A 21,177-nucleotide genomic window follows, 5' to 3' on the forward strand; every position below is an offset into this window, starting at 1 on the left:
TCCACTAATATCATTTATTGCATCCGTTGCTCCTGATGTGGTCTCCTCTACATTGGGGAGACTGGACGCCTCCTAGCAGAGCGCTTTCGGGAACATCTCCGGGACACCCGCACCAATTAACCACCACGCCCTGTGGAACAACATTTCAACTCCCCCTCCCAATCTGCCGTGGACATGGAGGTCCTGGGCCTCCTACACCGCCGCTCCCTCACCACCAGACGCCTGGAGGAAGAACGCCTCATCTTCTGCCTCGGAACACTTCAACCCCAGGGCATCAATGTGGACTCCAACAGTTTCCTCATTTCCCCTTCCCCCACCTCACCCTAGTTCCAAACTTCCAGCTCAGCACTGTCCCCATGACTTGTCCTACCTGCCTATCTTCTTTTCCACCTATCCATTCCACCCTCCTCTCTGACCTATCACCTTCATCCCCTCCCCAACTCACCTATTGTACTCCATGCTACTTTCTCCCCACCCCCACCCTCCTCTAAGCTTATCGCTCCACGCTTCAGGCTCACTGCCTTTATTCCTGATGAAGGGCTTCGATTTTGCTGCTCATCGGATGCTGCCTGAACTGCTGGCTCTTCCAGAACCACTAATACAAAATCTGGTTTCCAGCATCTGCAGTCATTGTTTTTACCCAGATATGTGGAACTTGACATGTTTTCTCATGATGTGACCAAGAGGCAGCGTGTAGCTGTGAAATAGGAAGGAGCCAAGGGCAGATCTTTGGCAGATTCCCGAGGGAACAGTGTAGGAATGGGAAGAGAATCCACTGCAGGTGAATCTCTGGCTCTGACTGGGTGGGTAAGAATGGAACCAGGTGAGAGGAGCTCATTGCAGCTGGTAGTGAAATGATTGACTGTGTTCCTGAATATAATCTGAGGTCAAGGCCCTTAAACCAGACACACCTCCACAGTGTCAGTAACATCAATGTAAACTTTATTTGTGACACACTTGAAACATACTCAGCAACATATCACAGCAGGAAGGGGACATTGTACAGCACTCCCTCCCTGAGACAGTCTGACCCAACAGGGTACAGTGATCACAATGACTGTCCCTGTTCTGGGGGCTACACCAACCCCAAGGTTTCTTTTCTGGGGGACTCACTGTCATCTCCTCCACATTAGAGAAGATCGCTGAGAGTCTCGCACTCCTCAGGGATACGATCGCCCACGTGCAGGACAGAGGGTTGGATGCCTGCCTGATCAGCCTGGACCAGGAGAAAGCCTTTGACAGGATATCACACAGGTATATGAGAGATGTTCTCTCCGAAATGGGCTTCGGGGAGGGAATCTGCAATTGGATCAGACTGCTCTACACCAACATCATCAGTGCAGTCTCAATCAATGGGTGGGAATCAGATAGCTTCCCAGTCAGATCTGGAGTCAGGCAGGGCTGCCCTCTCGCTCCTGCCTTGTTTGTGTGCTACATAGAGCCATTTGCCGAGTCCATCAGGAAGGATGCGGGCCTGAGAGGGGTGACTATTCCTGGCAGCGGGGGCCTGCAGGTTAAGGCCTCCCTGTACATGGATGACGTCGCCGTTTTCTGCTCGGATCCACTGTCCGTGCGCAGACTCATGTGCATTTGTGACCAGTTCGAACGGGCCTCGGGGGCCAAGGTAAACCGAGGCAAGAGCGAGGCCATGCTCTTCGGGAACTGGGCCGACCAATCCTCGATCCCCTTCACCGTCAGGACCGACCACCTGAAGGTGCTGGGTATTTGGTTCCGGAGGGCTGGGGCGTGCGCCAAGTATTTGGAGGAGCGTATCAGTAAAGTGAGGCAGAAACTGGGCAGATGGAAGCTGCGGTCGCTCTCCATCACGGGAAAAAACCTGGTCATCAGGTGTGAGGCACTGTCATCGCTAATATGCATGGCACAGGTCTGGCCTATTCCCAGAACCTGTGCCGCTGCAGTCACCCAGGCCATCTTCCAGTTGATATGGAGTTCAAAGATGGACCGGGTCTGAAGGGACTCGCTGTACAAAGATCAGGGCAACGGGGGAAAAAATACACCCAATGCCACCCTCACCCTGATGGACACCTTTGTGTGTGGCTGCATCAAGCTGTGCGTGGATCCCCGGTACGCAAACACCAAGTGTCGTTACATACTGAGGTTCTACCTGTCCCCGGTGTTGCGAAGGATGGGCCTGGCCTCGCTGCCGTGGAACGCTCCGAGTAGTTGGACCGTTCCGTACCACCTGCCCTTCGTGGAGAAGTTTTTGAAGAAAAACACCTTTAACCACAAGTCCATCAGGAAGTGGTCAGCACGTAGCATCCTCGAGACCCTTCGGGAAAAGGAGAGGGCGGATCCTGTCGAGTGGTTCCCTGAGCAGACTGTCAAAGCCATTTGGCAGAATGCCTCCGCCAGAACTTTCCAACAAGCACCAAGACATGGCTTGGCTGGTGGTGAGAAGGGCTCTGCCTGTGAGATCCTTTATGCACGCCCGGACACTCTGCCGCACCGCACGCTGCCCTCGAAGCGGCTGCGGGGGGCGACGAGACTGTCACACCCCTCCTTCTGGAATGTGCCTATGCAGAGGGAGTCTGGAGAGGAATGCAGTGGTGTTTGTCGAGGTTCGTTCCGAGCAGCGCCGTGACGCGGGACTCCATGCTCTACGGCCTGTTCCCCGGGACACACACCGAGACGAACATCAACTGCGCCTGGAGGGTCATCAACTTGGTGAAGGACGCTCTCTGAGTGGTCCGAAACCTGTTGATCTTCCAGCTGAAGGAGTTGACCCCGACTGAGTGTTGCAGACTGGCACATTCCATGGTCCAGGACTACGTGTTGAGTGACGCGCTGAAGCTTGGGGCAGCTGCCGCCAAGGCGCGGTGGGGAAAGACCACCGTGTAACATCTGCCTGTCTAAAGAAGATCAGGGCGCCCATGCAGTCATTTGGGCTCTGCTGACGCCTCAGCTCAATATATGGGCATATGAGCGAGAAATGCACAGACCTGTATGTAATAATAATTCTGAGCTGTGTATGTAAATGTTGACATATGTATAGCATTACCTAATGTACAGTGTATCAAATTATTTTATGATTATTTTACGAATAAAGTATATTTTTGAAATAAAATAATTTCTCCTCCAGATTAGAGTTTAGATTCCAGAGTCATTGGTGAAGGATAGAACTGGAACCAGTAGTTCCACAATTTTATAACAATATATTTGCAAAATTACACACACACACACACACACACACACACACACACACACACACACACACACACACACACACACACACACACACACACACACACACACACACACACTTCCTGACCCAAACGTTCCAGTTTCAGTTTGGGTCTATTTAAACCCTTTGTGAAGAACCCAAAAACAATGAATCCTCGATTTAAAAAGGACAGGACTGACCCACTGTGACCAAAAGAAAGAGGACTTTAAAGGAAATTTAAATCTCAGTAAAAAGGCATTTCCAGGATTAATGACAGTCCAGTGCCCCCTGTGCCCACCAGCCACTGAAGGCCTGAAGTGTACCCATGGACACCATGTGCCTGATCTCCAGGGACACCCGGGCACTGACCCAGCTGAGGAAGAGGGTCAGACAGTCAGGACAAACACCCACCTTGACTGCCCACTGCCTGCACCCTGTTGAGGGTCACTTTGGCCAGGCCCAGGACCAGGCCCATGAGGAGGTCTCCCGATCTGCCTGGTCCCCTCTGCACCCAGTGGTCAAAGGTCAGGAACATGGAGCTAAAGTGGATCCAGAAATGGAGCAGCAGCCCCTTCAGATCATGGAAGAGGAGGAGCAAACCAGGAAAGCCCCTCTGTTCCAAGAATGTGGGCCTCCCTCATCCAGTGACCCAGTGTATGGGATCTTCCCCTCCCCCCACCCAGTGACCCAGTGTGTGGGATCTTCCCCCTCCCCCCACCCAGTGACCCAGTGTGTGGGATCTTCCCCTCCCCCACCCAGTGACCCAGTGTGTGGGATCTTACCCCTCCCCCCACCCAGTGACCCAGTGTGTGGGATCTTCCCCTCCCCTCCCACGGAGAGGGTCTTTATTTGGATGAAGCGATGAATCCCTCATCCTCCTGGATTGTTACTCTCCGGGGACAGATTTTCAGAGGCTCTGTGTTTTTACCCCCATCAATGAGACCCGGATAGAAGTAAGGATAGAGTTTCTCAGTGAATGTCCCAGTGAAAGTGTAGATATGGCTCTTGTTCTCTGAGTTATAAAAGGACACCTTCCCTCCCTCATAATCCAGACAGACTCGGACCTTCCTCGGACTCACACTGAGATTTAACCAACTGTTAGCCCAGTATTTATTCCCCTCTCTCAGCACCAATACCCAGTATCCATTACCTGGAGTCTCGGTGAGTCCCCACTTCCTGTTGATGGACTCCTTGGCCACACCCACCGTCCACTCAGTCTTATTCCCCACCTCCACCTCCCAGGAATGTTTCCCTGATGTGAATCCCTCTGATCCCAGGACACAGACACAGGGATCAAATCTCTCCGGATTGTCGGGAAGCTGCTGCCCATTCCCGGTGTGTCTCACGGTGCTCAGGTCCTCAGACAGGAGAAGGGCAGGTTGGGCTGTATTAGGGTCCAAGGTTACTGGAGCTGGGAACAGAGGGACACCAATAAAATGTTAGTCACACTCACTGTAACTCTCACAGCCACTTAGTGACTGGGAACATCAGCAACGATCCAGGATTAGAAATTCATCCCCAGGGAAGGGGTTAAACAGCACTCGGGATAGACCCTGCAATGAGGCTGAGGAAACCCCGTTACAGAGAGAGGGTGGGACAGAGAGAGAGAAAGACAATGTGTCACAGAGAGAGAGAGAGAGAGATGGTCCATTTGACAGAGAGAAAGGAAGAGAGAGGCAGTGTCTGTGATAGAGTGAGAGACAGTGACTGCGATAGAGTGGGAGTGAGAAAGAGAGACAGAGACAGAGCGAGACAGTATGTGTCACGGAGAGAGTGAGTGTGTGATAGAGAGAGAGAGAGAGATGTATATGTGTGACAGAGATAGACAGTGAATGACAAAGTGACAGTGAGGGAGACGGTGATTGCGACAAAAAGACGTGGTGTGTATGACAAAGAGACAGAGAGAGAGAGAGAGAATGATTGCGACAGAGGGACATAGACACAGGGAGAGAGACACGGTGATTGTGACAGAGAGTGAGAGAGGATGAGTGTGTGACAGAGCGAGAGTCAGAGAGAGAGGGAGAGTAATGGTGAGTGTGACAGAGTGTCACAAAGTTGGTGTGTAAAAATAGTAAAATTGTAAATGAATTGAAAAGCAGAGTGTGGTCCCTTTCGGAGGAAAAGTGCTCTTTAAGCTTGGAGTTCAGCAGAGAAGGAGGTCTGTGTGCAGCTGTGGGAGACAGACTGTTCTAAAATGGAAACATGTTCCTGTTGGCTTTGTTCATGGGCACCTGAGGTTTGCTGCTGTTTTGACGACAAGTCGAATTTGACCAATTAATTTAAACCAAACACTCTGCCATTCAAAACCCACTGAATTTAAACCTGATGGTGTTTACAGCCTGAAACCAATCACGTTGTGAGAATTTGGTGCATCATCAGGAATATTGAAGGCAGGGTTTTTTTGAAAATTGAGAGAAGCCAAATGTCATAGAGAGACAAACCTGACTTTGACACAATATGATGAAGCTCTCTAACAAGGACCCATCAAATGCACCATTTCCAGCTCCAAATCCTCACAGAAGAATCATCAAAAGAAAGGTGTTTGTGATGTGAGATCAGCAGAAGGAAGATTGGAGACAGCAGAGCAGACATAGATTGTGTCATGTTGAGAGACTAAGTTTAATTTATTGCTCTTATGAATTGGATTTATATGTGGGAACTGTGTTAATGAAACATTCATTCCAGTAGAATTTAATTGAATTAAGGAACAGTGAGTAATTCTGTTAATTTGTTCATTGCTGATGTTAGATCAATACATTGTCAGTGTATATGACAGAGAGAGAGATGGTGCATGGACAGAGAGAGAGCGAGAGAGAGAAAGTGACAGTGCGTGTGTAAATAGAGAGGATGTGTGTGACATAGAGAAAGAGAAAGGGACTGTGACAGACAGAGAGATGGTGCATGTGACAGAGACAGAAAGAGAGAGAAACATTGTGTTTTTAACATAAAGACAGATATAGAGAGATGGCGTGTGTAACTGAGAGGGAGAGAGATGGTGTGTGTGACAGAGAGAGATATGGTCTGTGTGACTGAGAGACAGAGACAGAGGGTCACAGCAAGTGTGACATAGAGAGAGAGGTTGTGTATGACAGAAAGAGAGAGAGAGAGAGAGAGAGAGAGAGGGATGTGTGTTGAAACAGGGTGAGTGAGAAGGTTTGTGTAACTGAGAGAGAGAAGGAAAGAGAGACGGTGTATCTGACAGAGACAATGAGAAAGAGAGAGAATGAGACATTGTGTGTGAGACAGAGATAGAGAGAGAGGGTGGTGGCAAGTGTGGCAGATGGAGGTTGTGTATGACAGAGAGAAAGAGTGGGGCAGTGTGTGTGAAAGAGGGTAAAAAAGAGAAAGAGACGGTTTGTATGACAATGGGACGGACAGTGCATATGACAAAGAGAGAGAGAGAAAGAGAAACGGTGTGTGTGACAGAGGCAGAAATAGAGAGAGATGGTGTACATGACAGAGACAGAGATAGTGTGTGTGACAGAGAGATAGAGAGATATAGTGTATATAACAGAGAGAGAGAGAGAGAAGTGGTGTGTGTGACAGAGAGTAAGAGAGAGAGAAAGAGAGAGATGGTGTGTGTTACAGAGAAACATAGACAGAGGGTCACAGCAAGTGTGACACAGAGAGAGAGGTTGTGTATGACAGAGAGAGAGAGAGGGCGTGTGTTGAAAGAGGGTGAGAGAGAAGGTTTGTGTGACAGAGAGAGAGAAAGCAAGAGAGACGGTGTGTCTGACAGAAATGATGAGAGAGAGAGAGAGAGAGAGAGAAAGTATGTGTGACACAGAGATAGAGAGAGAGAGGGCGAAGGCAAGTGTGACAGAGAGAGGTTGTGTATGACAGAGAGAAAGAGAGAGAACAAGATGGTGTGCATAACAGAGACAGTGACAGTGTGTGTGACAGAGACAAAGTGAGAGAGAGATAGTGCATGTGACAGGGAGAGAGAGAGAGAGAGAGAGAGAGAAAGAGATGGTGTGTGTGAAAGAGAGAATTAGAGAGTCAGAGACGGCAAGTATGATGAAAAGAGACAGGTTATGTGTAACAGAGAGAGAGTGATACGGTGTGTGTGATAGAGGGTGAGAGAGTGAGGTGATGTGTGTGACAGAGGGTGAGAGGGTGAGGCAGTGTGAGTGATAGAGGGTGAGAGAATGAGATAGTGTGTGTGACAGAGGGTGAGAGAGTGAGGCGCTGTGTGTGACAGAGGTGAGAGAGTGAGGTGTGTGTGACGGAGGATAAGAGAGTAAGGAGTGTGTGTGACGGAAAGTGAGCGAGTGAAGCAATGAGTGTAACAGGGGGTGATAGTGAGGCGGTGTGAGTGACAGAGGGTGAGAGAGTGAGGTGGTGTATGTGACAGAGAGTGAGAGAGTGAGATGGTGTGTGTGAGATGGAGGGTGAGAGAGTGAGGCAGTGTGTGTGACAGAGGGTGAGAGAATGAGGCAGTGTGTGCGACAGAGGGTGAGAGAGTGAGGTGGTGAGTGTGAGATAGAGGGTGAGAGAGTGAGGCAGTGTGTGTGACAGAGGGTGAGAGAGTGAGGTGGTGAGTGTGACAGAGGATGAGAGAGTGAGGCGCTGTGTGTGACAGAGGTGAGAGAGTGAGGTGGTGTATGTGACAGAGAGTGAGAGAGTGAGATGGTGTGTGTGAGATGGAGGGTGAGAGAGTGAGGCAGTGTGTGTGACAGAGGGTGAGAGAATGAGGCAGTGTGTGCGACAGAGGGTGAGAGAGTGAGGTGGTGAGTGTGAGATGGAGGGTGAGAGAGTGAGGCAGTGTGTGTGACAGAGGGTGAGAGAGTGAGGTGGTGTATGTGACAGAGAGTGAGAGAGTGAGATGGTGTGTGTGAGATGGAGGGTGAGAGAGTGAGGCAGTGTGTGTGACAGAGGGTGAGAGAGTGAGGCGGTGTGTGTGACAGAGGGTGAGAGAGTGAGGTGGTGTGTGTGACAGAGGGTGAGAGAGTGAGGTGGTGAGTGTGAGATGGAGGGTGAGAGAGTGAGGCAGTGTGTGTGACAGACGGTGAGAGAGTGAGGTGTGTGTGACGGAGGATAAGAGAGTAAGGTGTGTGTGTGACAGAGAGTGAGCGAGTGAAGCAATGAGTGTGACAGAGGGTGAGAGTGTGCGGCGGTATGTGAGGACAGTGGGTGAGAGTGTGAGGCGGTGTGTGTAACAGGGGGTGATAGTGAGGCAGAGTGAGTGACAGAGGGGAAGAGAGAGAGGCAGTGTGTGAGCAACAGAGGGTGAGAGAGTGAGGTGGTGTGTGTGACAGGGGGTGAGAGAGTGAGGCGGTTAGAGTGACAGACAGAGAGTGAGGCGGTGTGTGACAGATGGTGCGACAGTGAGGTGATTAGTGTGATAGAGGTTGAGAGAGTGAGGCGGTAGGTGTGATAGAGGGTGAGAGAGTGAGGTGCTGTGTGTGACAGAGGATGAGAGAGTGAGGTGGTGTGTGTGACAGGGGGTGAGAGAGCGAGGCGGTTAGAGTGACAGACAGAGAGTGAGGCGGTGTGTGACAGATGGTGCGACAGTGAGGTGATTAGTGTGATAGAGGTTGAGAGAGTGAGGCGGTAGGTGTGACAGAGGGCGAGAGGGTGAGGCGGTGTGAGTGATAGAGAATGAGAGAATGAGGTAGTGTGTGTGACATTGGGTGAGAGAGTGAGGCGCATTGTTTGTCGGAGGGTGAGAGAGTGAGGCGCTGTGTCTGACAGAGGGTGAGAGAGTGAGACGGTGTGTGTGAGATGGAGGGTGAGAGAGTGAGGCAGTGTGTGTGACAGAGGGTGAGAGAGTGAGGTGGTGAGTGTCAGATGGAGGGTGAGAGAGTGAGGCAGTGTGTGTGACAGAGAGTGAGCGAGTGAAGCAATGAGTGTGACAGAGGGTGAGAGTGTGCGGCGGTATGTGGGGACAGTGGGTGAGAGAGTGAGGCGGTGTGTGTAACAGGGGGTGATAGTGAGGCGATGTGAGTGACAGAGGGTGAGAGAGTGAGGCAGTGTGTGTGAGACAGAGGGTGAGAGAGTGAGGTGGTTTATGTGACAGAGAGTGAGAGAGTGAGATGGTGTGTGTGAGATGGAGGGTGAGAGAGTGAGGCAGTGTGTGTGACAGAGGGTGAGAGAGTGATGCGGTGTGTGTGACAGAGGGTGAGAGAGTGAGGCAGTGTGTGAGACAGAGGGTGAGAGAGTGAGGTGTGTGTGATGGAGGATAAAAGAGTAAGGTGTGTGTGTGACAGAGAGTGAGCGAGTGAAGCAATGAGTGTGACAGAGAGTGAGAGTGTGCGGCGGTATGTGGGGACAGTGGGTGAGAGAGTGAGGCGGTGTGTGTAACAGGGAGTGATAGTGAGTCAGTGTGAGTGACAGAGGGTAAGAGAGAGAGGCAGTGTGTGAGCAACAGAGGGTGAGAAAATGAGGCGGTGTGTGTGTGACAGAGGGTGAGAGAGTGAGGCGGTGTGTGTGACAGAGAGTGAAAAAGCGAAAGAGACAGTTTATGTGACAGAGAGAGGGATAGTGTATGTGACAGAGAGAGAGAGCAGAACAAGATGGTGTGCATAACAGAGACAGTGAAGGTGTGTATGACAGAGAGAAAGAGAGAGAGTGGTAGTGCATGTGACAGGGAGGGAGAGAGATGGTGCGTGTGACAGAGAAAAATAAACAGAGTCAGAGATGGCAAGTATAATGAAAAGAGAGAGGTTATGTGTAACAGAGAGAGAGTGAGACGGTGTGTGTGACTGAGAGTGAGAGAGTGAGCCGGTGTGAGTGACAGACAGTGAGAGAGTGAGGCGGTGTGTGTGATACAGAGAGTGAGGCAGTATGTGTGACAGAGGCTGAAAGAGTGAGGCGGTGTGTGAGTGACAGTGGGTGAGAGAGTGAGGTGGTTTGTGAGACAGTGGCTGAGAGAGTGAGGCGGTGTGTGAGTGACAGAGGTGAGAGAGTGAGGCAGTGTGTGTGATAGAGGGTGATAGAGTGAGACGATGTGTGTGACAGAGGGTGAGTGAGTGAGGTGGTGTGTGTGTGATAGAGGGTGAGAGAGTGAAGCGGTGTGTGTGATAGAGGGTGAGAGAGTGAGGCGGTGTGTGTGACAGAAGGTGAGAGAGTGAGGTGGTGTGTGTGACCGAGGCAGGACAGACACTGTATGTGGCAGCGAAAGTGCGAGAGAATTCGAGTGTGATCGAGACAGAAATAGAGAGGGAGAGAGGAAGAGACAGTGTTATGACAGAGAGATAAAGGGATGGTGTGTAACGAAGAGAGAGAAAGAGAAAGAGGGAGGTGGCAACTATGACAGCGAGAGTGAAGTTTTGAATGACAGGGAGAGAGAGTGGGTCATTATGTGTGGCAGAGGGTGAGAGACAGTTTCTCCATGAAGAGAGAGGGACAGTGGATGTGACAGACCGTGAGTGTGACAGCGACAAAGAGAGATTGGTGCATGTGAAAGAGTGTGACAGAAAGTGAAGGAGGGAGACAGCAAGTGTGACAGAGGGAGAGAGAGGGGTGATGTTTTTGACAGAGAGAGAGAGAGAGACGGTGTGTATGACAAAGAGAGTGAGAGGAAACATTTGACAGAGCACGAGATAGAGAGATATTGAGTGTGGCAGAGAGAGGGAAAGGGAGAGACAGGGAGGGAGATAGTGAGTGTGATAGAGAGAGAGAGACAAAGAGAGAGGGTGTCTGTGATATAGACAGACCTTAAGGAGTGTGTCAGAGTGAGAGAGAGACAGAGACACGGCAAGTCTGACAGAGAGGGAAAGAGAGAGAGAGTGTATGATGGAGAGAGAGAGAGATGGTTTATGATAGAGAGGGACAGTGAGTGTGACAGAGAGAGATAGAGTGTGTGAGACAGTGTGTGATAGCGAGAGAGAGAGAGAGAGATGGATGTGTGTGAAAGGGAGAGACAGTTAGTGTGAGAGAGAGAGAGAGAGATGGCAAGTGTGATGATAGAGAGAGATAAGTGGTGTGTCTGACAGAGGGGCAGAGTGTGAGAGAGAGAGAGAGAGAGACTGTTTGCATGACAGAGTGAGAGAGAGAGAAAGAGATGGTTTATGTGACAGAGAGCTGGAGGGGGAGAGGGATGATATGTTTGACAGTGGGAGATGCAATGAGTGCGACAGAGTGAGAGAGAGAGAGAGAGAGAGATAGTGACTGCAACAGAGTGAGAGAGAGAGAGAGGAAGACAGTGAGTGTGAAACACAGAGAAAAAGATGGTATGTATCACAGAGAGAGAGACGGTATGTGTGATAGAGAAATGGTGAGTGTAACAGAGAGAGAGAGAGAGAGAGACAGTGTGTATTACAGCGAGAGAGAGAGAGAGACAGTGCATGTGATAGGGAGAGACAGTGCTTATCATAGAGAGATTGAGAGAGACAGACAGACAGACAGACAGACAGACATGGTCAGAAGGTCACACAATACCAGGTTATTGTCCAACAGGTTTATTTTGAATCAGAAGCTTTCGGAGTGCTGCCCCTTGACGAGGTGCAGACTGAGACGGTGTGTGTGACAGAGAGAGGGACTTGCAGCCTGGCCCAGCTCTGGGAGCTGTCCACCCCAACAAGGCCTTTTATCTGGAAGCTGCAGCCACTGACATCAGTTTATGGGAAGGCCTTCTGTTGGAAACAAACAGTCACTTGTGACCATTAGCCTCTGACCATCGCAATCCAGTCTGACTGCTGTTAGACAGAATAATCAAAGAAGGAACAGGATCTTATGCTGGAGTTTTGTGGAAGATGGATAAAGATAAACAGAATGTTGGGTCAATGATCCACAAAGGGAGGTTGAAGAAGCAATGTCCCTTCGCAATACTAGGAGTGTCCAGCAGGTGGAGCAGGTCACTGTGACCCTGTGATCAGTCAATTCTGTATTTTCATATAAATCTGACTGAAGTGAAATCTTATCAGTTACGAAGACAATTAAACATTTATTGTGAATACACAGCTCCCTTCTACTCATAAATATGAGAGTTGTTGAAGAGTTGGTGTCAGGAAGCTCACACCCACCTGTATTAATCACCGTCAGCATCTTTTTCCACACTCTGTACTGCAGGGAGCCGATGTACTTGCCCACATTTATTAAAGGGTAAACCTTCTGTGGCTCTGGGAGAGTTTGCTTCACTCTGAAACAGGAGATAAAGGTCAGTGTTGGGTCATTCCAGGGTGGGAGAGGGATATGTTAGAAATAAAAATCAAATCAAGGATGTAAGCTTTACCTTTTCTTTGTATCCGGAAATTTCTGTGGAACAAAAACATTTTAATAGTTAGTGTTTCGAGAACATTTTATGACAAAAAGTAAAGTTCCAGACTGGATTCCCCAAAACATGAACATTTTAAATTCAGGAAGTTATTAGGCAGTGTCTTCCTGTCCTCACTGGACTGAGTTACTCCACAATATTACAAATTACTGGATCTTACTGCACAGAACAACTCACAGAGATCCAACCCAATTGGAATATCTTCATGGATGTTAAATTGCTGGGATTAGTTTATTGGTTACAGAGTCACTTTAATGTTTACTTCCCTGTTATAAAGTGTATGTGTCCTGAAGACAAATGTTTCTGGGAATCTACACCAGGATTGTCCAATAGAATTCACTGACCCTCCTGGAAAGAGGGTGAAGCTGCAATTTTAGTTTTATGTTCAGTACCAGGACTCATCAGCCAGTCTCCGAATCTTTGTCTGCAGTCAGGCCACTCTGTGTAACCTGAAACCCTGAACCAAACAGACTGAATTATAATGTCAGGGACACTCACTGTGAGTCACTCTGAGCTCAATGTCTAACCAGCTGAATGGCAACTCCATTGTCAGAGGGGCCAGGTTTCAGCTGAGCTGTTAAACTGAGGTTCTACACTCTCTCCCCATTGAATAGTGTCACTACGTACTGAGGTTCTACCTGTCCCCGGTGTTGGGAAGGATGGGCCTGGCCTCACTGCTGTGGAATGCACCAAGTAGTTGGACTGTTCCCCATCACTGTCCTTCATGGAGACATTTACAAAGAGAAACACCTTTCACCATAATCCATCAGGAAGTGGTCAGTACATAACATCCTTGATACCCTGAGGGCAAAGGAGAGGCTGGATCCTGTCGTGGTGAGAGAGGGCACTTGTGAGATCCTTCATGTATACCCAGTCGGTCTGTGTCACCACATGCTGCCCTCGAAGTGGCTGCAGGGAGGAGAGACTGTCACACATCTCCTTCTGGAAAGGGCCTTTGTAAAGGAAGGCTGGAGGAAGATGCAGTGGTTTGTGTCGAGATCCACCCAGAGCAGCTCCATGATGCGGGACTCTGTGCTCTGTGGTCTGTTCCCCGAGGGACACACCGAGACAAACAGTGACTGTGCCTGGAGGACCATCAACTCAGTGAAAGATGCTCTTTGGTCCTCCCAAAACTTGTTGGTCTTCCAAACAGAGAGTTGACCTTGACCGACTGTTGGAGACTGGGACATTCCAAGGCCCAGGACTACGTGCTGAGGGACACATTAAACCTTGGGGCAGCTGCCGCCCAGGCACAGTGGGGAAAGACCACTGTCTGAGGGCTTTCTATTGAAGTGAATCCGTTCAGTTATCAGTCCTTCCTGGTGCCTCAAATGGATGTAAATCTAGTCTTGGACAAGTCACAACTGCCTTTGGTTTGTTTGGTGGATAGAGTCAAGCTCCAATGTTTGTTGTTTCTCCATATGTGACTGGACAGAACCAAACTGCTTTACTGCCTGTGTATATAAAGGTAGCTTTATGAATAAAGTATATTTTTGAAATTAAAATAACAATGAACTGAGTAGATCCCAAGAGGAACACTGGAGTTCTCCCTGTTTCCTGGTTAACATTTATCGCTCAGCCCACACTGGCACCGCAGACGGTGGTGTTGCCATAGTCTTTACCAGGCCAAAGGGCTGCTCCCTCATTGGGGAGAGATAACTGGTGGTGATTACCCTGCGGGCCACCATACCTCAGACAAGGGGAGAGGTTGGGAAGGAGGGTCCGTCATGGTAACCTCAGTGATGGGTATCACACTGCTTCACAAACCGCCCCCTTCAGCATTTTAATACACAACAGAGAATTACCAAGTTCTCAGGGGCTCGCTGAACACAGTGGAAATTACAGAAAATCATATTGATTCTGATATAAATGGTTGTCATGTGGGGACACACCCCTCCCATTGTCTGAACATTTCACTATTTAACTGCTGAGAGAAAGCTCGATCTGTCTGTGTATCTGAGCCTGTGGAGAGTTCTCTCTCCTGGACAGAACCATTCCTGTTCCAGCCAGGGACACTGTAAACATGTTACAGCCTGGCTGGTCCCTGCACTGTAGGTCCCAGTGTCTGATCAGCAGCTGGACTGGAAATGTACCCTCAGGGGAGAATGGTCTGACCATCCTGAGGGTTTCTCACTCTTTATGAAGCTGATTTTCCTCATGGTTTCAGCTCATTACAATGTTCCCCTGTAATATTTCCCTGGAGTGGACACACTCCAGATTGTGTCATTTCCATGTTAAAGACAGAGTTTGTGCTCTTGGGTGTGAGACAGAGAAAACCCAATGTCCCAGGTCATTGGCGTGCTGTTACTCAGTGAGGTTTATACTCTATGTTTTAAGGACAGAATCTGCAATTCATCAAGACAATCTCAAAGAAAAGAGGCAAAGGAAAGAAAAATAAATAGTTACTGTTAAAAATGTGATGCTGTCCTGTTCCCTCAGCTCTTGTTCAATATCCTGAACAGTGACTGAAAGGGTTGAGATTTCCTCTGTTATCTTTGCAATCCTCTCCTTCATCTCCTGACTGTGTTCCTCTTTTTCCAGTTTCAGATCTTCCAACACAATCCTCTCTTCCTCACGGAGAAACTGATGAAGATTTTCAAATTCAGTTTTAATTTGTTTCTCTGTTTTTACGCCTTGGTCCTTTGGGAAATAATAATCAGATTGAACAAAAACAAATGAAGAGTTTTAAAATGTTGTTCAGCCTGAGCAGTCATAGAGTCATAAAGATGTACAGCACAGAAACAGACCCTTCAGTGAGACCCATCCATGCTGACCAGATATGCAAATTAATCTCATCCCGTTTGCCAGCACTTGGCCCACATCCCTCCAAACCCTTCTGATTCATCCACCCATCCCCATGTCATTTAAATGTTATTCTTGTACCAGCCTCCACCACTTCCTCTGGCAGTTCATTCCATACATGCACCACCCTCTTCACAGGTCCCTTTAAAATCTTTCTCATCTCACCTTCAACCTATGGCCTGCAGTTTTAGCCTTCACGAACCCGAGAGAAAAGACCTGGGCTATTCATCCAATCTCTGCCCCTCATGATTTTATAAACTTCTACAAGGTCATGCCTCAGCCTCCAATGCTCCAGGGAAAACAGCCCCAGCCTATTCAGCCTCTCCCTGTAACTCAGTTCCTCCAACCCTGGCGGCACCTTGTAAATCTTTTCTGAAGCCTTTCTCGTTTCACAGCATCTTTCCTGCAGCAGGGAGACCAGAATTGAATTCCAGGAGTATTCCAGAAGTGATATGACTAATGTTCTGTACAGTTGCAACATGATCTCCTAACTCCTGTACCCAATGCACTGTTCATGTCCGACTCAGATCAGTAAATTATTAAAACTTTCCCAATCTGGTCAAATCCATGATGTGTAGAAACATCTTCTCTGGATCCATATTTTCAAATCCTATAAGAATATTTAAAACTTCAAACAGATTAGCCTCAGTCTTCTCTTTTCCAAAGAAATGACTCACAACCTGTTCAATCATTCCTGAAAGTGCTAAATTCTGATAGAACATAGAACATTCCAGCGCAGTACAGACCCTTCAGCCCTCGATATTGCACCGACCTGTGAAACCAATCTGAAGCCCATCTAACCTATACTATTCCATTTTCATCCATATGTGTATCCAATGACCATTTAAATGCCCTTAAAGTTGGCGAGTCTCCTACGGCTGTAGGCAGACCATTCCATGCCCCAACTATTCTCTGAGTAAAGAAACTACTTCTGATATCTGTCCTATATTTATCACCCCTCACTTTAAAGCTATGTCTTCTTGTGCTAGCCATCACCATCTGAGGAAAAAGGCTCTCACCGTCCAGCCTATCTAACGCTCTGATTATCTTACATGTCTCAATTAAGTCACCTCTCAACCTTCTTCTCTCTCATGAAAATATCCAGGTTAATTTATGCAATATCTATTTGTAATATGGAGACCGGAATTCTGCACAGTGCAATTCTGAATGGTTACAATTCTGTACAAAATATAGAACAAAGTAAGATCATAAGTACCTGAATGTGGGACAGTGTTTTCTCATAATCACTTTTGACAGTTTCACATTCCTTCTTCTTCTCTTGAATTGGCTTCAGGGAGGTTTCCAGTTCCTCCTGAACAAAACCATCAATTAATTAGCACATTTTCAGAAATACATTCCCCAAAAATGAAACATCATCAAATTGAAATTCATGTTGGCACAGACTCGGGATGACTGGGGGAATTATTAAATCAAGTGTGAGAAAAACATTCAGTCAATTAGTGGCATTTGTCTGGAATTTGCTGCCTAGTTTGATTGTGGAGATATGAGAGATGTTGTAACCTGCAAGACTATGGGTCAGGGCCTGGATGGTGGGATCAGTATGGGTGGCTGTAAATTTGTACTCAGACTGAATGGCCTCCTTCTGCCAGAACTTTCTCTGGTTTTATTGAACGAAGGCCATAAAAGTACAAATGTTGCTTCATGGAGTTCAGTGTAACGAACAGGGCCAGAGACGTTGTAAATGAAATTCACTCCAGGGAGGTGATGCATTGGGAGAGAATCCACAAGGACTGGTCAGACACTGAGAGGTGTAGAGGCACAGAGGACTTTAGAGAACCTGTCCACAGGTCCTTGAAGGTAGCAACATAGGAAGGTAATGTTATTAATGAGATATGGGAACTTTATTTAATGGTCAGTGTATAAACGATATGAGCAGGATGCATACATTTGAATTGTAGAAATCATTAATAACACCACTGCTAGAACACTGAACCCCGTTCTGCTCAGCACATTACAGGAAGGATGGGCCCACACCACAGCAGTGTGTTACCATGGAGAATTGTACACAGAAGGAAAGATGAATAAATCAGGCCTATTTCCATTGGGATGGGGCAGACTGAGGAGATCGAATTGAGCTGCAGGTAATTATGAAGGGCCCTGAGAAATTGGATAGGAAGGACATACCTTCCTGAGCAGAGATTTCATTGATTGAGTCAGTGGAATTGCTGAAAGAATGAGCTGGGAACTGAGATATCTTTTCACCCAGTTTGGGTTTCACTGCCTGAAAATGTGGGAGAGATAGAAACCCTTCTCACAGTGTGACAATGCTGTCACTTTAAGAGGTTATTTGTCCTGGTTTTTTTGAAGAGAGGTTGCAAGGCAAAGGGACTGAACTAGCTACTGCAGACCTTGTGAGTAAACAGCCTGGGGGACATTGGGTTTTTTTACCAGCCTGAATGGGTGTGGCCAGCTCTCCTCTCTCTGGGTTTTGGTTTTTTCAGTTACATTAGAAGATATTAGGGTCTCAAAAGAAACTTCAGTGAACGTCGCTTCACTGCTATTTTCTCTAAACTTCTCGAGATGTTTTTTTTTTCTCTTTAATCGGAGAACTTCATCTGAATTTTCCTTTTTCCATGGGTGTGTTTATTGGATTTTCCGACATTGGAACAGTTAATTAGTAATATTCGCTGTATCTATTATTAAGTTATTCTAAGTTCCTCTTTCTTTGGTTGTATTTTAATGAAACCGTTTAAATAAGTTGTGCTTTGCTGAACATCGAGTAGTTTGACCAGTTGCATCAGATTTATGGGCGGGATGGTGGCTCAGTAGTTCGCACTGCAGCCTCACAGGGTCCTGGGTTTGATTCCAGCCTCAGGTGACTGTCTGTGTGGAGTGTCCTCTGGGTGCTCCAGTTTCCTCCCACAATCCAAAGATGTACAGGTTCGGTGAATTGCCCATAGTGTTCAGCGATGTGTAGGTTAGGTACATTAGTCAACGGTAAATGTAGAGTAATGGGGTCAGGGAATGGGTCTGGTGGTTACTCTTTGTAGCGTCAGTGTGGACTTGTTGGGCCGAATGACCTGTTTCTGCACTGTAGGGAGTCGAAAAAAAACATGTTCTTCTAAAGATCTGGTACAGATAATGTGTAATTGTCTTTAAAATAAGAAAAAGCTAGAGTTGGACTATCTTCTTAAAATATTTAAAGGGGGTCCGATCTGGTCCATAAAAACAGTCAAAACATTTTCCAAGGCTCCAGGACAGAAGCTGGAAAGTGGGATCAGGACTGGTGGCTCTTTATCTGCCAGCACAGATACAATAGGCTGAGCAGACACATTGGAGCAGGAGTAGGCCATTCAGCCCCTCAGGCCGGGCTGTGCTATTCTAGATCAGGGCTGATCATCTCCATCAGTGCCATTTTCCTGCATTATCCCCATATCCCCTTGATGTCATCACTCTCTAGAAATCTCTGGATCTGTGTCTTGAACATATTCAGTGACTGAGCTTCCACAGGTCTCTGGGGTGAAGAATTCCAAAGATTCACCACCATCTGAATGGTCTCCCTCTGTGCTGTAAATTTCTGTGTTTCTGCGATTGTTGGTGGTGTTCCTTGTCCCTGATTCATGGGGTTTCTACTCAAGTTAGTTCCCACATGTCCCTCACGTGCCTGACACCACACTCCCTGCAGTAGCAGCTCTGCTCAGAACTTGGTCACAGCAGGAGCCACCCAGGAGCCACAGCGAGACTCCAGCCTGGGAGTAGTCACTGTCACAGCAGACTTCTCCAATGGGTTATGGAGCAGTAAAGGGAGGCAGCAGGTCCCTGTCCAAGTGAGGCAGCCAGGCTGGATAAAGGCACAGACCTGGTCTGAGACAGATAGGAGGGGGTTTACACAACAGGAGTGTGAAGTGGAAAGGGCCAGATGATGGTGGGAAGGGGGAAAGGCATGGGCAAGGAAGAAAACTTAAAGGATGTGGTTGGAGAGAGTTGGAAGAAGCAGAGAGGAGAGTTTCAGTGATGGGACATGGGGGACAAGGAAGGGTGGGAGTTACATATTCAGAGTGAGAAACTGAATTGGATGATGAGGCTGTTGGTAAGGGTGAGAGAGTGGGGGTGTTGGACAAGGGGCAGTGTCAGGGTTAGGCTGGATGGATCTGAGCTTGGAGGTGGTGATGCTCAGGGAGGTCACTGAAATCGGGCACAGTGACAGGGGGAGTGAGGAACATGGCAGAGGGTGGGGAACAGAGAAAAGGATCAGATCATCAAGTGTCAAGGTTACAAACTCCTTTCACAAGGCCTCCTAAATGTTAAACGTTCCGCATGCTTGTTTTAAAACATCTCTCTGGCCTTGTCTTCCCTGTTTCTCTGGAATGTCCTTCAGCCTCACCATCCTGTTAGACATCGGCTGTCATCAAATCCTGAACATTCCTGATTTTCATCACTCCCCCATTGGTGGCTGAACCTTTAGCAGCCAGGACCACGAGCTTCTGGAAAATTCTCCCAAAATCTCTCCATTTCTCTCTCTCTCTCTCTCTCTCCCCTCTCTCTCTCTCTCTCCCTCAGGAGGATAAACCTCTCCCTGTTTGACCAAGCTTCTGGCCATGGCCCTCATGTCACCTGATGTGGTTTGGTGTCTAAGTTCACTTCATAACATTCCCGATAAGGGCCTTTGCAAGTTTTATGAGATTAAAACACGAATTAGATATATGTTTTCATTGTTGTTCTCAAGTGAACAATTTCATCTAACTGCTAAGTAATTGAAGAATAATTACTGAAAGATGGTCAAACCTGAATCTCTGAATGTTCCCTGTTCAGGATTCCATTCTCTGTTTTCATCACCTCCTCTAATCCAATTCTGGCCTCTTGAACACCCCCATTTTAAACACTCCCCCATCGGTGTCGCCACCTTTTGCATTGCAGGTCCTGAGCGTCGAGAATGTTCTCTCTCTCTCTCTCTCTCTCCCTCTCTCCCCCTTTCTCTTTCTGTTTCAGGAAAGTAAACGTTTCCTCTTTGACCAAGCCTCTGATCATTGTTCTGACATCACCTGATGTGACTCAGTGTCCAATGTAATTGTAGAACATTCCTCTGAAATGCCTTATGATGTTTTATTAGATTAAAAGCATTGGATAATTGTCAGTTTTTGTTGTCATTGTAAAAGGCAGCTTTGACTAAAGGAAATCTACCCCCTCCGTCGTTTATCAGAAGGAAAAAGATTTGCAAAGTAGTTTAATAATAACCGGTGTGAGACACTCAAACCTGAGTCTTTGAATGATCCCTGCAGGATTCTGTATTTTATTTTACTCAGTGTCCCCTCACCTTAAACTCTTCAGCAGCTTCTTCCACTGGCAGCACCTCGTGGTTTTGATGACTTTTTGAAGACTGGCAGATGAGACAGATGAGCTGATTATCAGTTTTACAGAATAATTTCAGTTTCTCCTTGTGTCGGCTGCATTCCTGCTGCATTTCACCACCTCCACCGCTTTTTACAAATGATTCCACGATATTGGAGAGAGTGCGGTTGGGTCTCAGGGTCCTGGAGGAAGTCTCCTTTCTACAGACAGGACAGCAGGCAGTGTCAGCTCTCTCCCAGTACTGGGTCACACAGGATCGACAGAAGCTGTGATCACAGTCAAGTAAGACAGGATCTTTATACAGATCATGGCAAACAGCACAGGAAAGATCAGCTTCCATCGTGAAGGATTAATCTCTGTGCTCTGTGCTCAAAGTAAAATGGTGATCAGTGTTCAGTGAAGTACTTTCAGTTTCGTTTCCTCATTCCAGCAGCAACATTATAAAACAGATTCCAGAAAAAGGTCGGTCAAGGTACGAAGATAAACAGATCACAGATAAACAAGATTGGTTCATTAATTTTTAACCAGGTGTGGGAAATAAGAAATGCAGTTTTCTGCAAGCGATATAGAAATGGAATTGTTGTAAGTGCTAGTGGAGTGTAATTTCTGTAGATGGGGGAGGGGTGAGACATTATACAAACGGTCATGGAATTCTTGTAGCATGTAG

At 47.6% G+C, this 21,177-nt stretch overlaps 1 protein-coding gene across 2 annotated transcripts; it reads right to left on the bottom strand.

Moving 5' to 3' along the window:
* Positions 1 to 2,835: 2,835 nt before the first annotated feature.
* Positions 2,836 to 20,926, bottom strand: LOC132832432 (zinc-binding protein A33-like). 2 transcript variants are annotated; one of them, XM_060850417.1, is made up of 7 exons: positions 20,476 to 20,926; positions 16,417 to 16,512; positions 14,805 to 15,038; positions 12,357 to 12,379; positions 12,148 to 12,263; positions 4,332 to 4,592; positions 2,836 to 2,960 (listed from the first exon to the last, which is right to left on the bottom strand). In XM_060850417.1, exons 1-7 carry the CDS (start codon positions 20,848 to 20,850, stop codon positions 2,920 to 2,922), a joined length of 1,146 nt encoding a protein of 381 aa, XP_060706400.1. In that variant the 5' UTR covers positions 20,851 to 20,926; the 3' UTR covers positions 2,836 to 2,919. The 2 variants fall into 2 exon arrangements, with proteins under 2 accessions (XP_060706400.1, XP_060706399.1); XM_060850416.1 differs by lacking the exon at positions 2,836 to 2,960 and having other exon boundaries at positions 4,027 to 4,592.
* Positions 20,927 to 21,177: the final 251 nt, after the last annotated feature.

The sequence above is a fragment of the Hemiscyllium ocellatum genome, chromosome 35 (assembly GCF_020745735.1).
Source record: "Hemiscyllium ocellatum isolate sHemOce1 chromosome 35, sHemOce1.pat.X.cur, whole genome shotgun sequence".
In the NCBI taxonomy this organism is placed as follows: Eukaryota; Metazoa; Chordata; class Chondrichthyes; order Orectolobiformes; family Hemiscylliidae; genus Hemiscyllium; species Hemiscyllium ocellatum.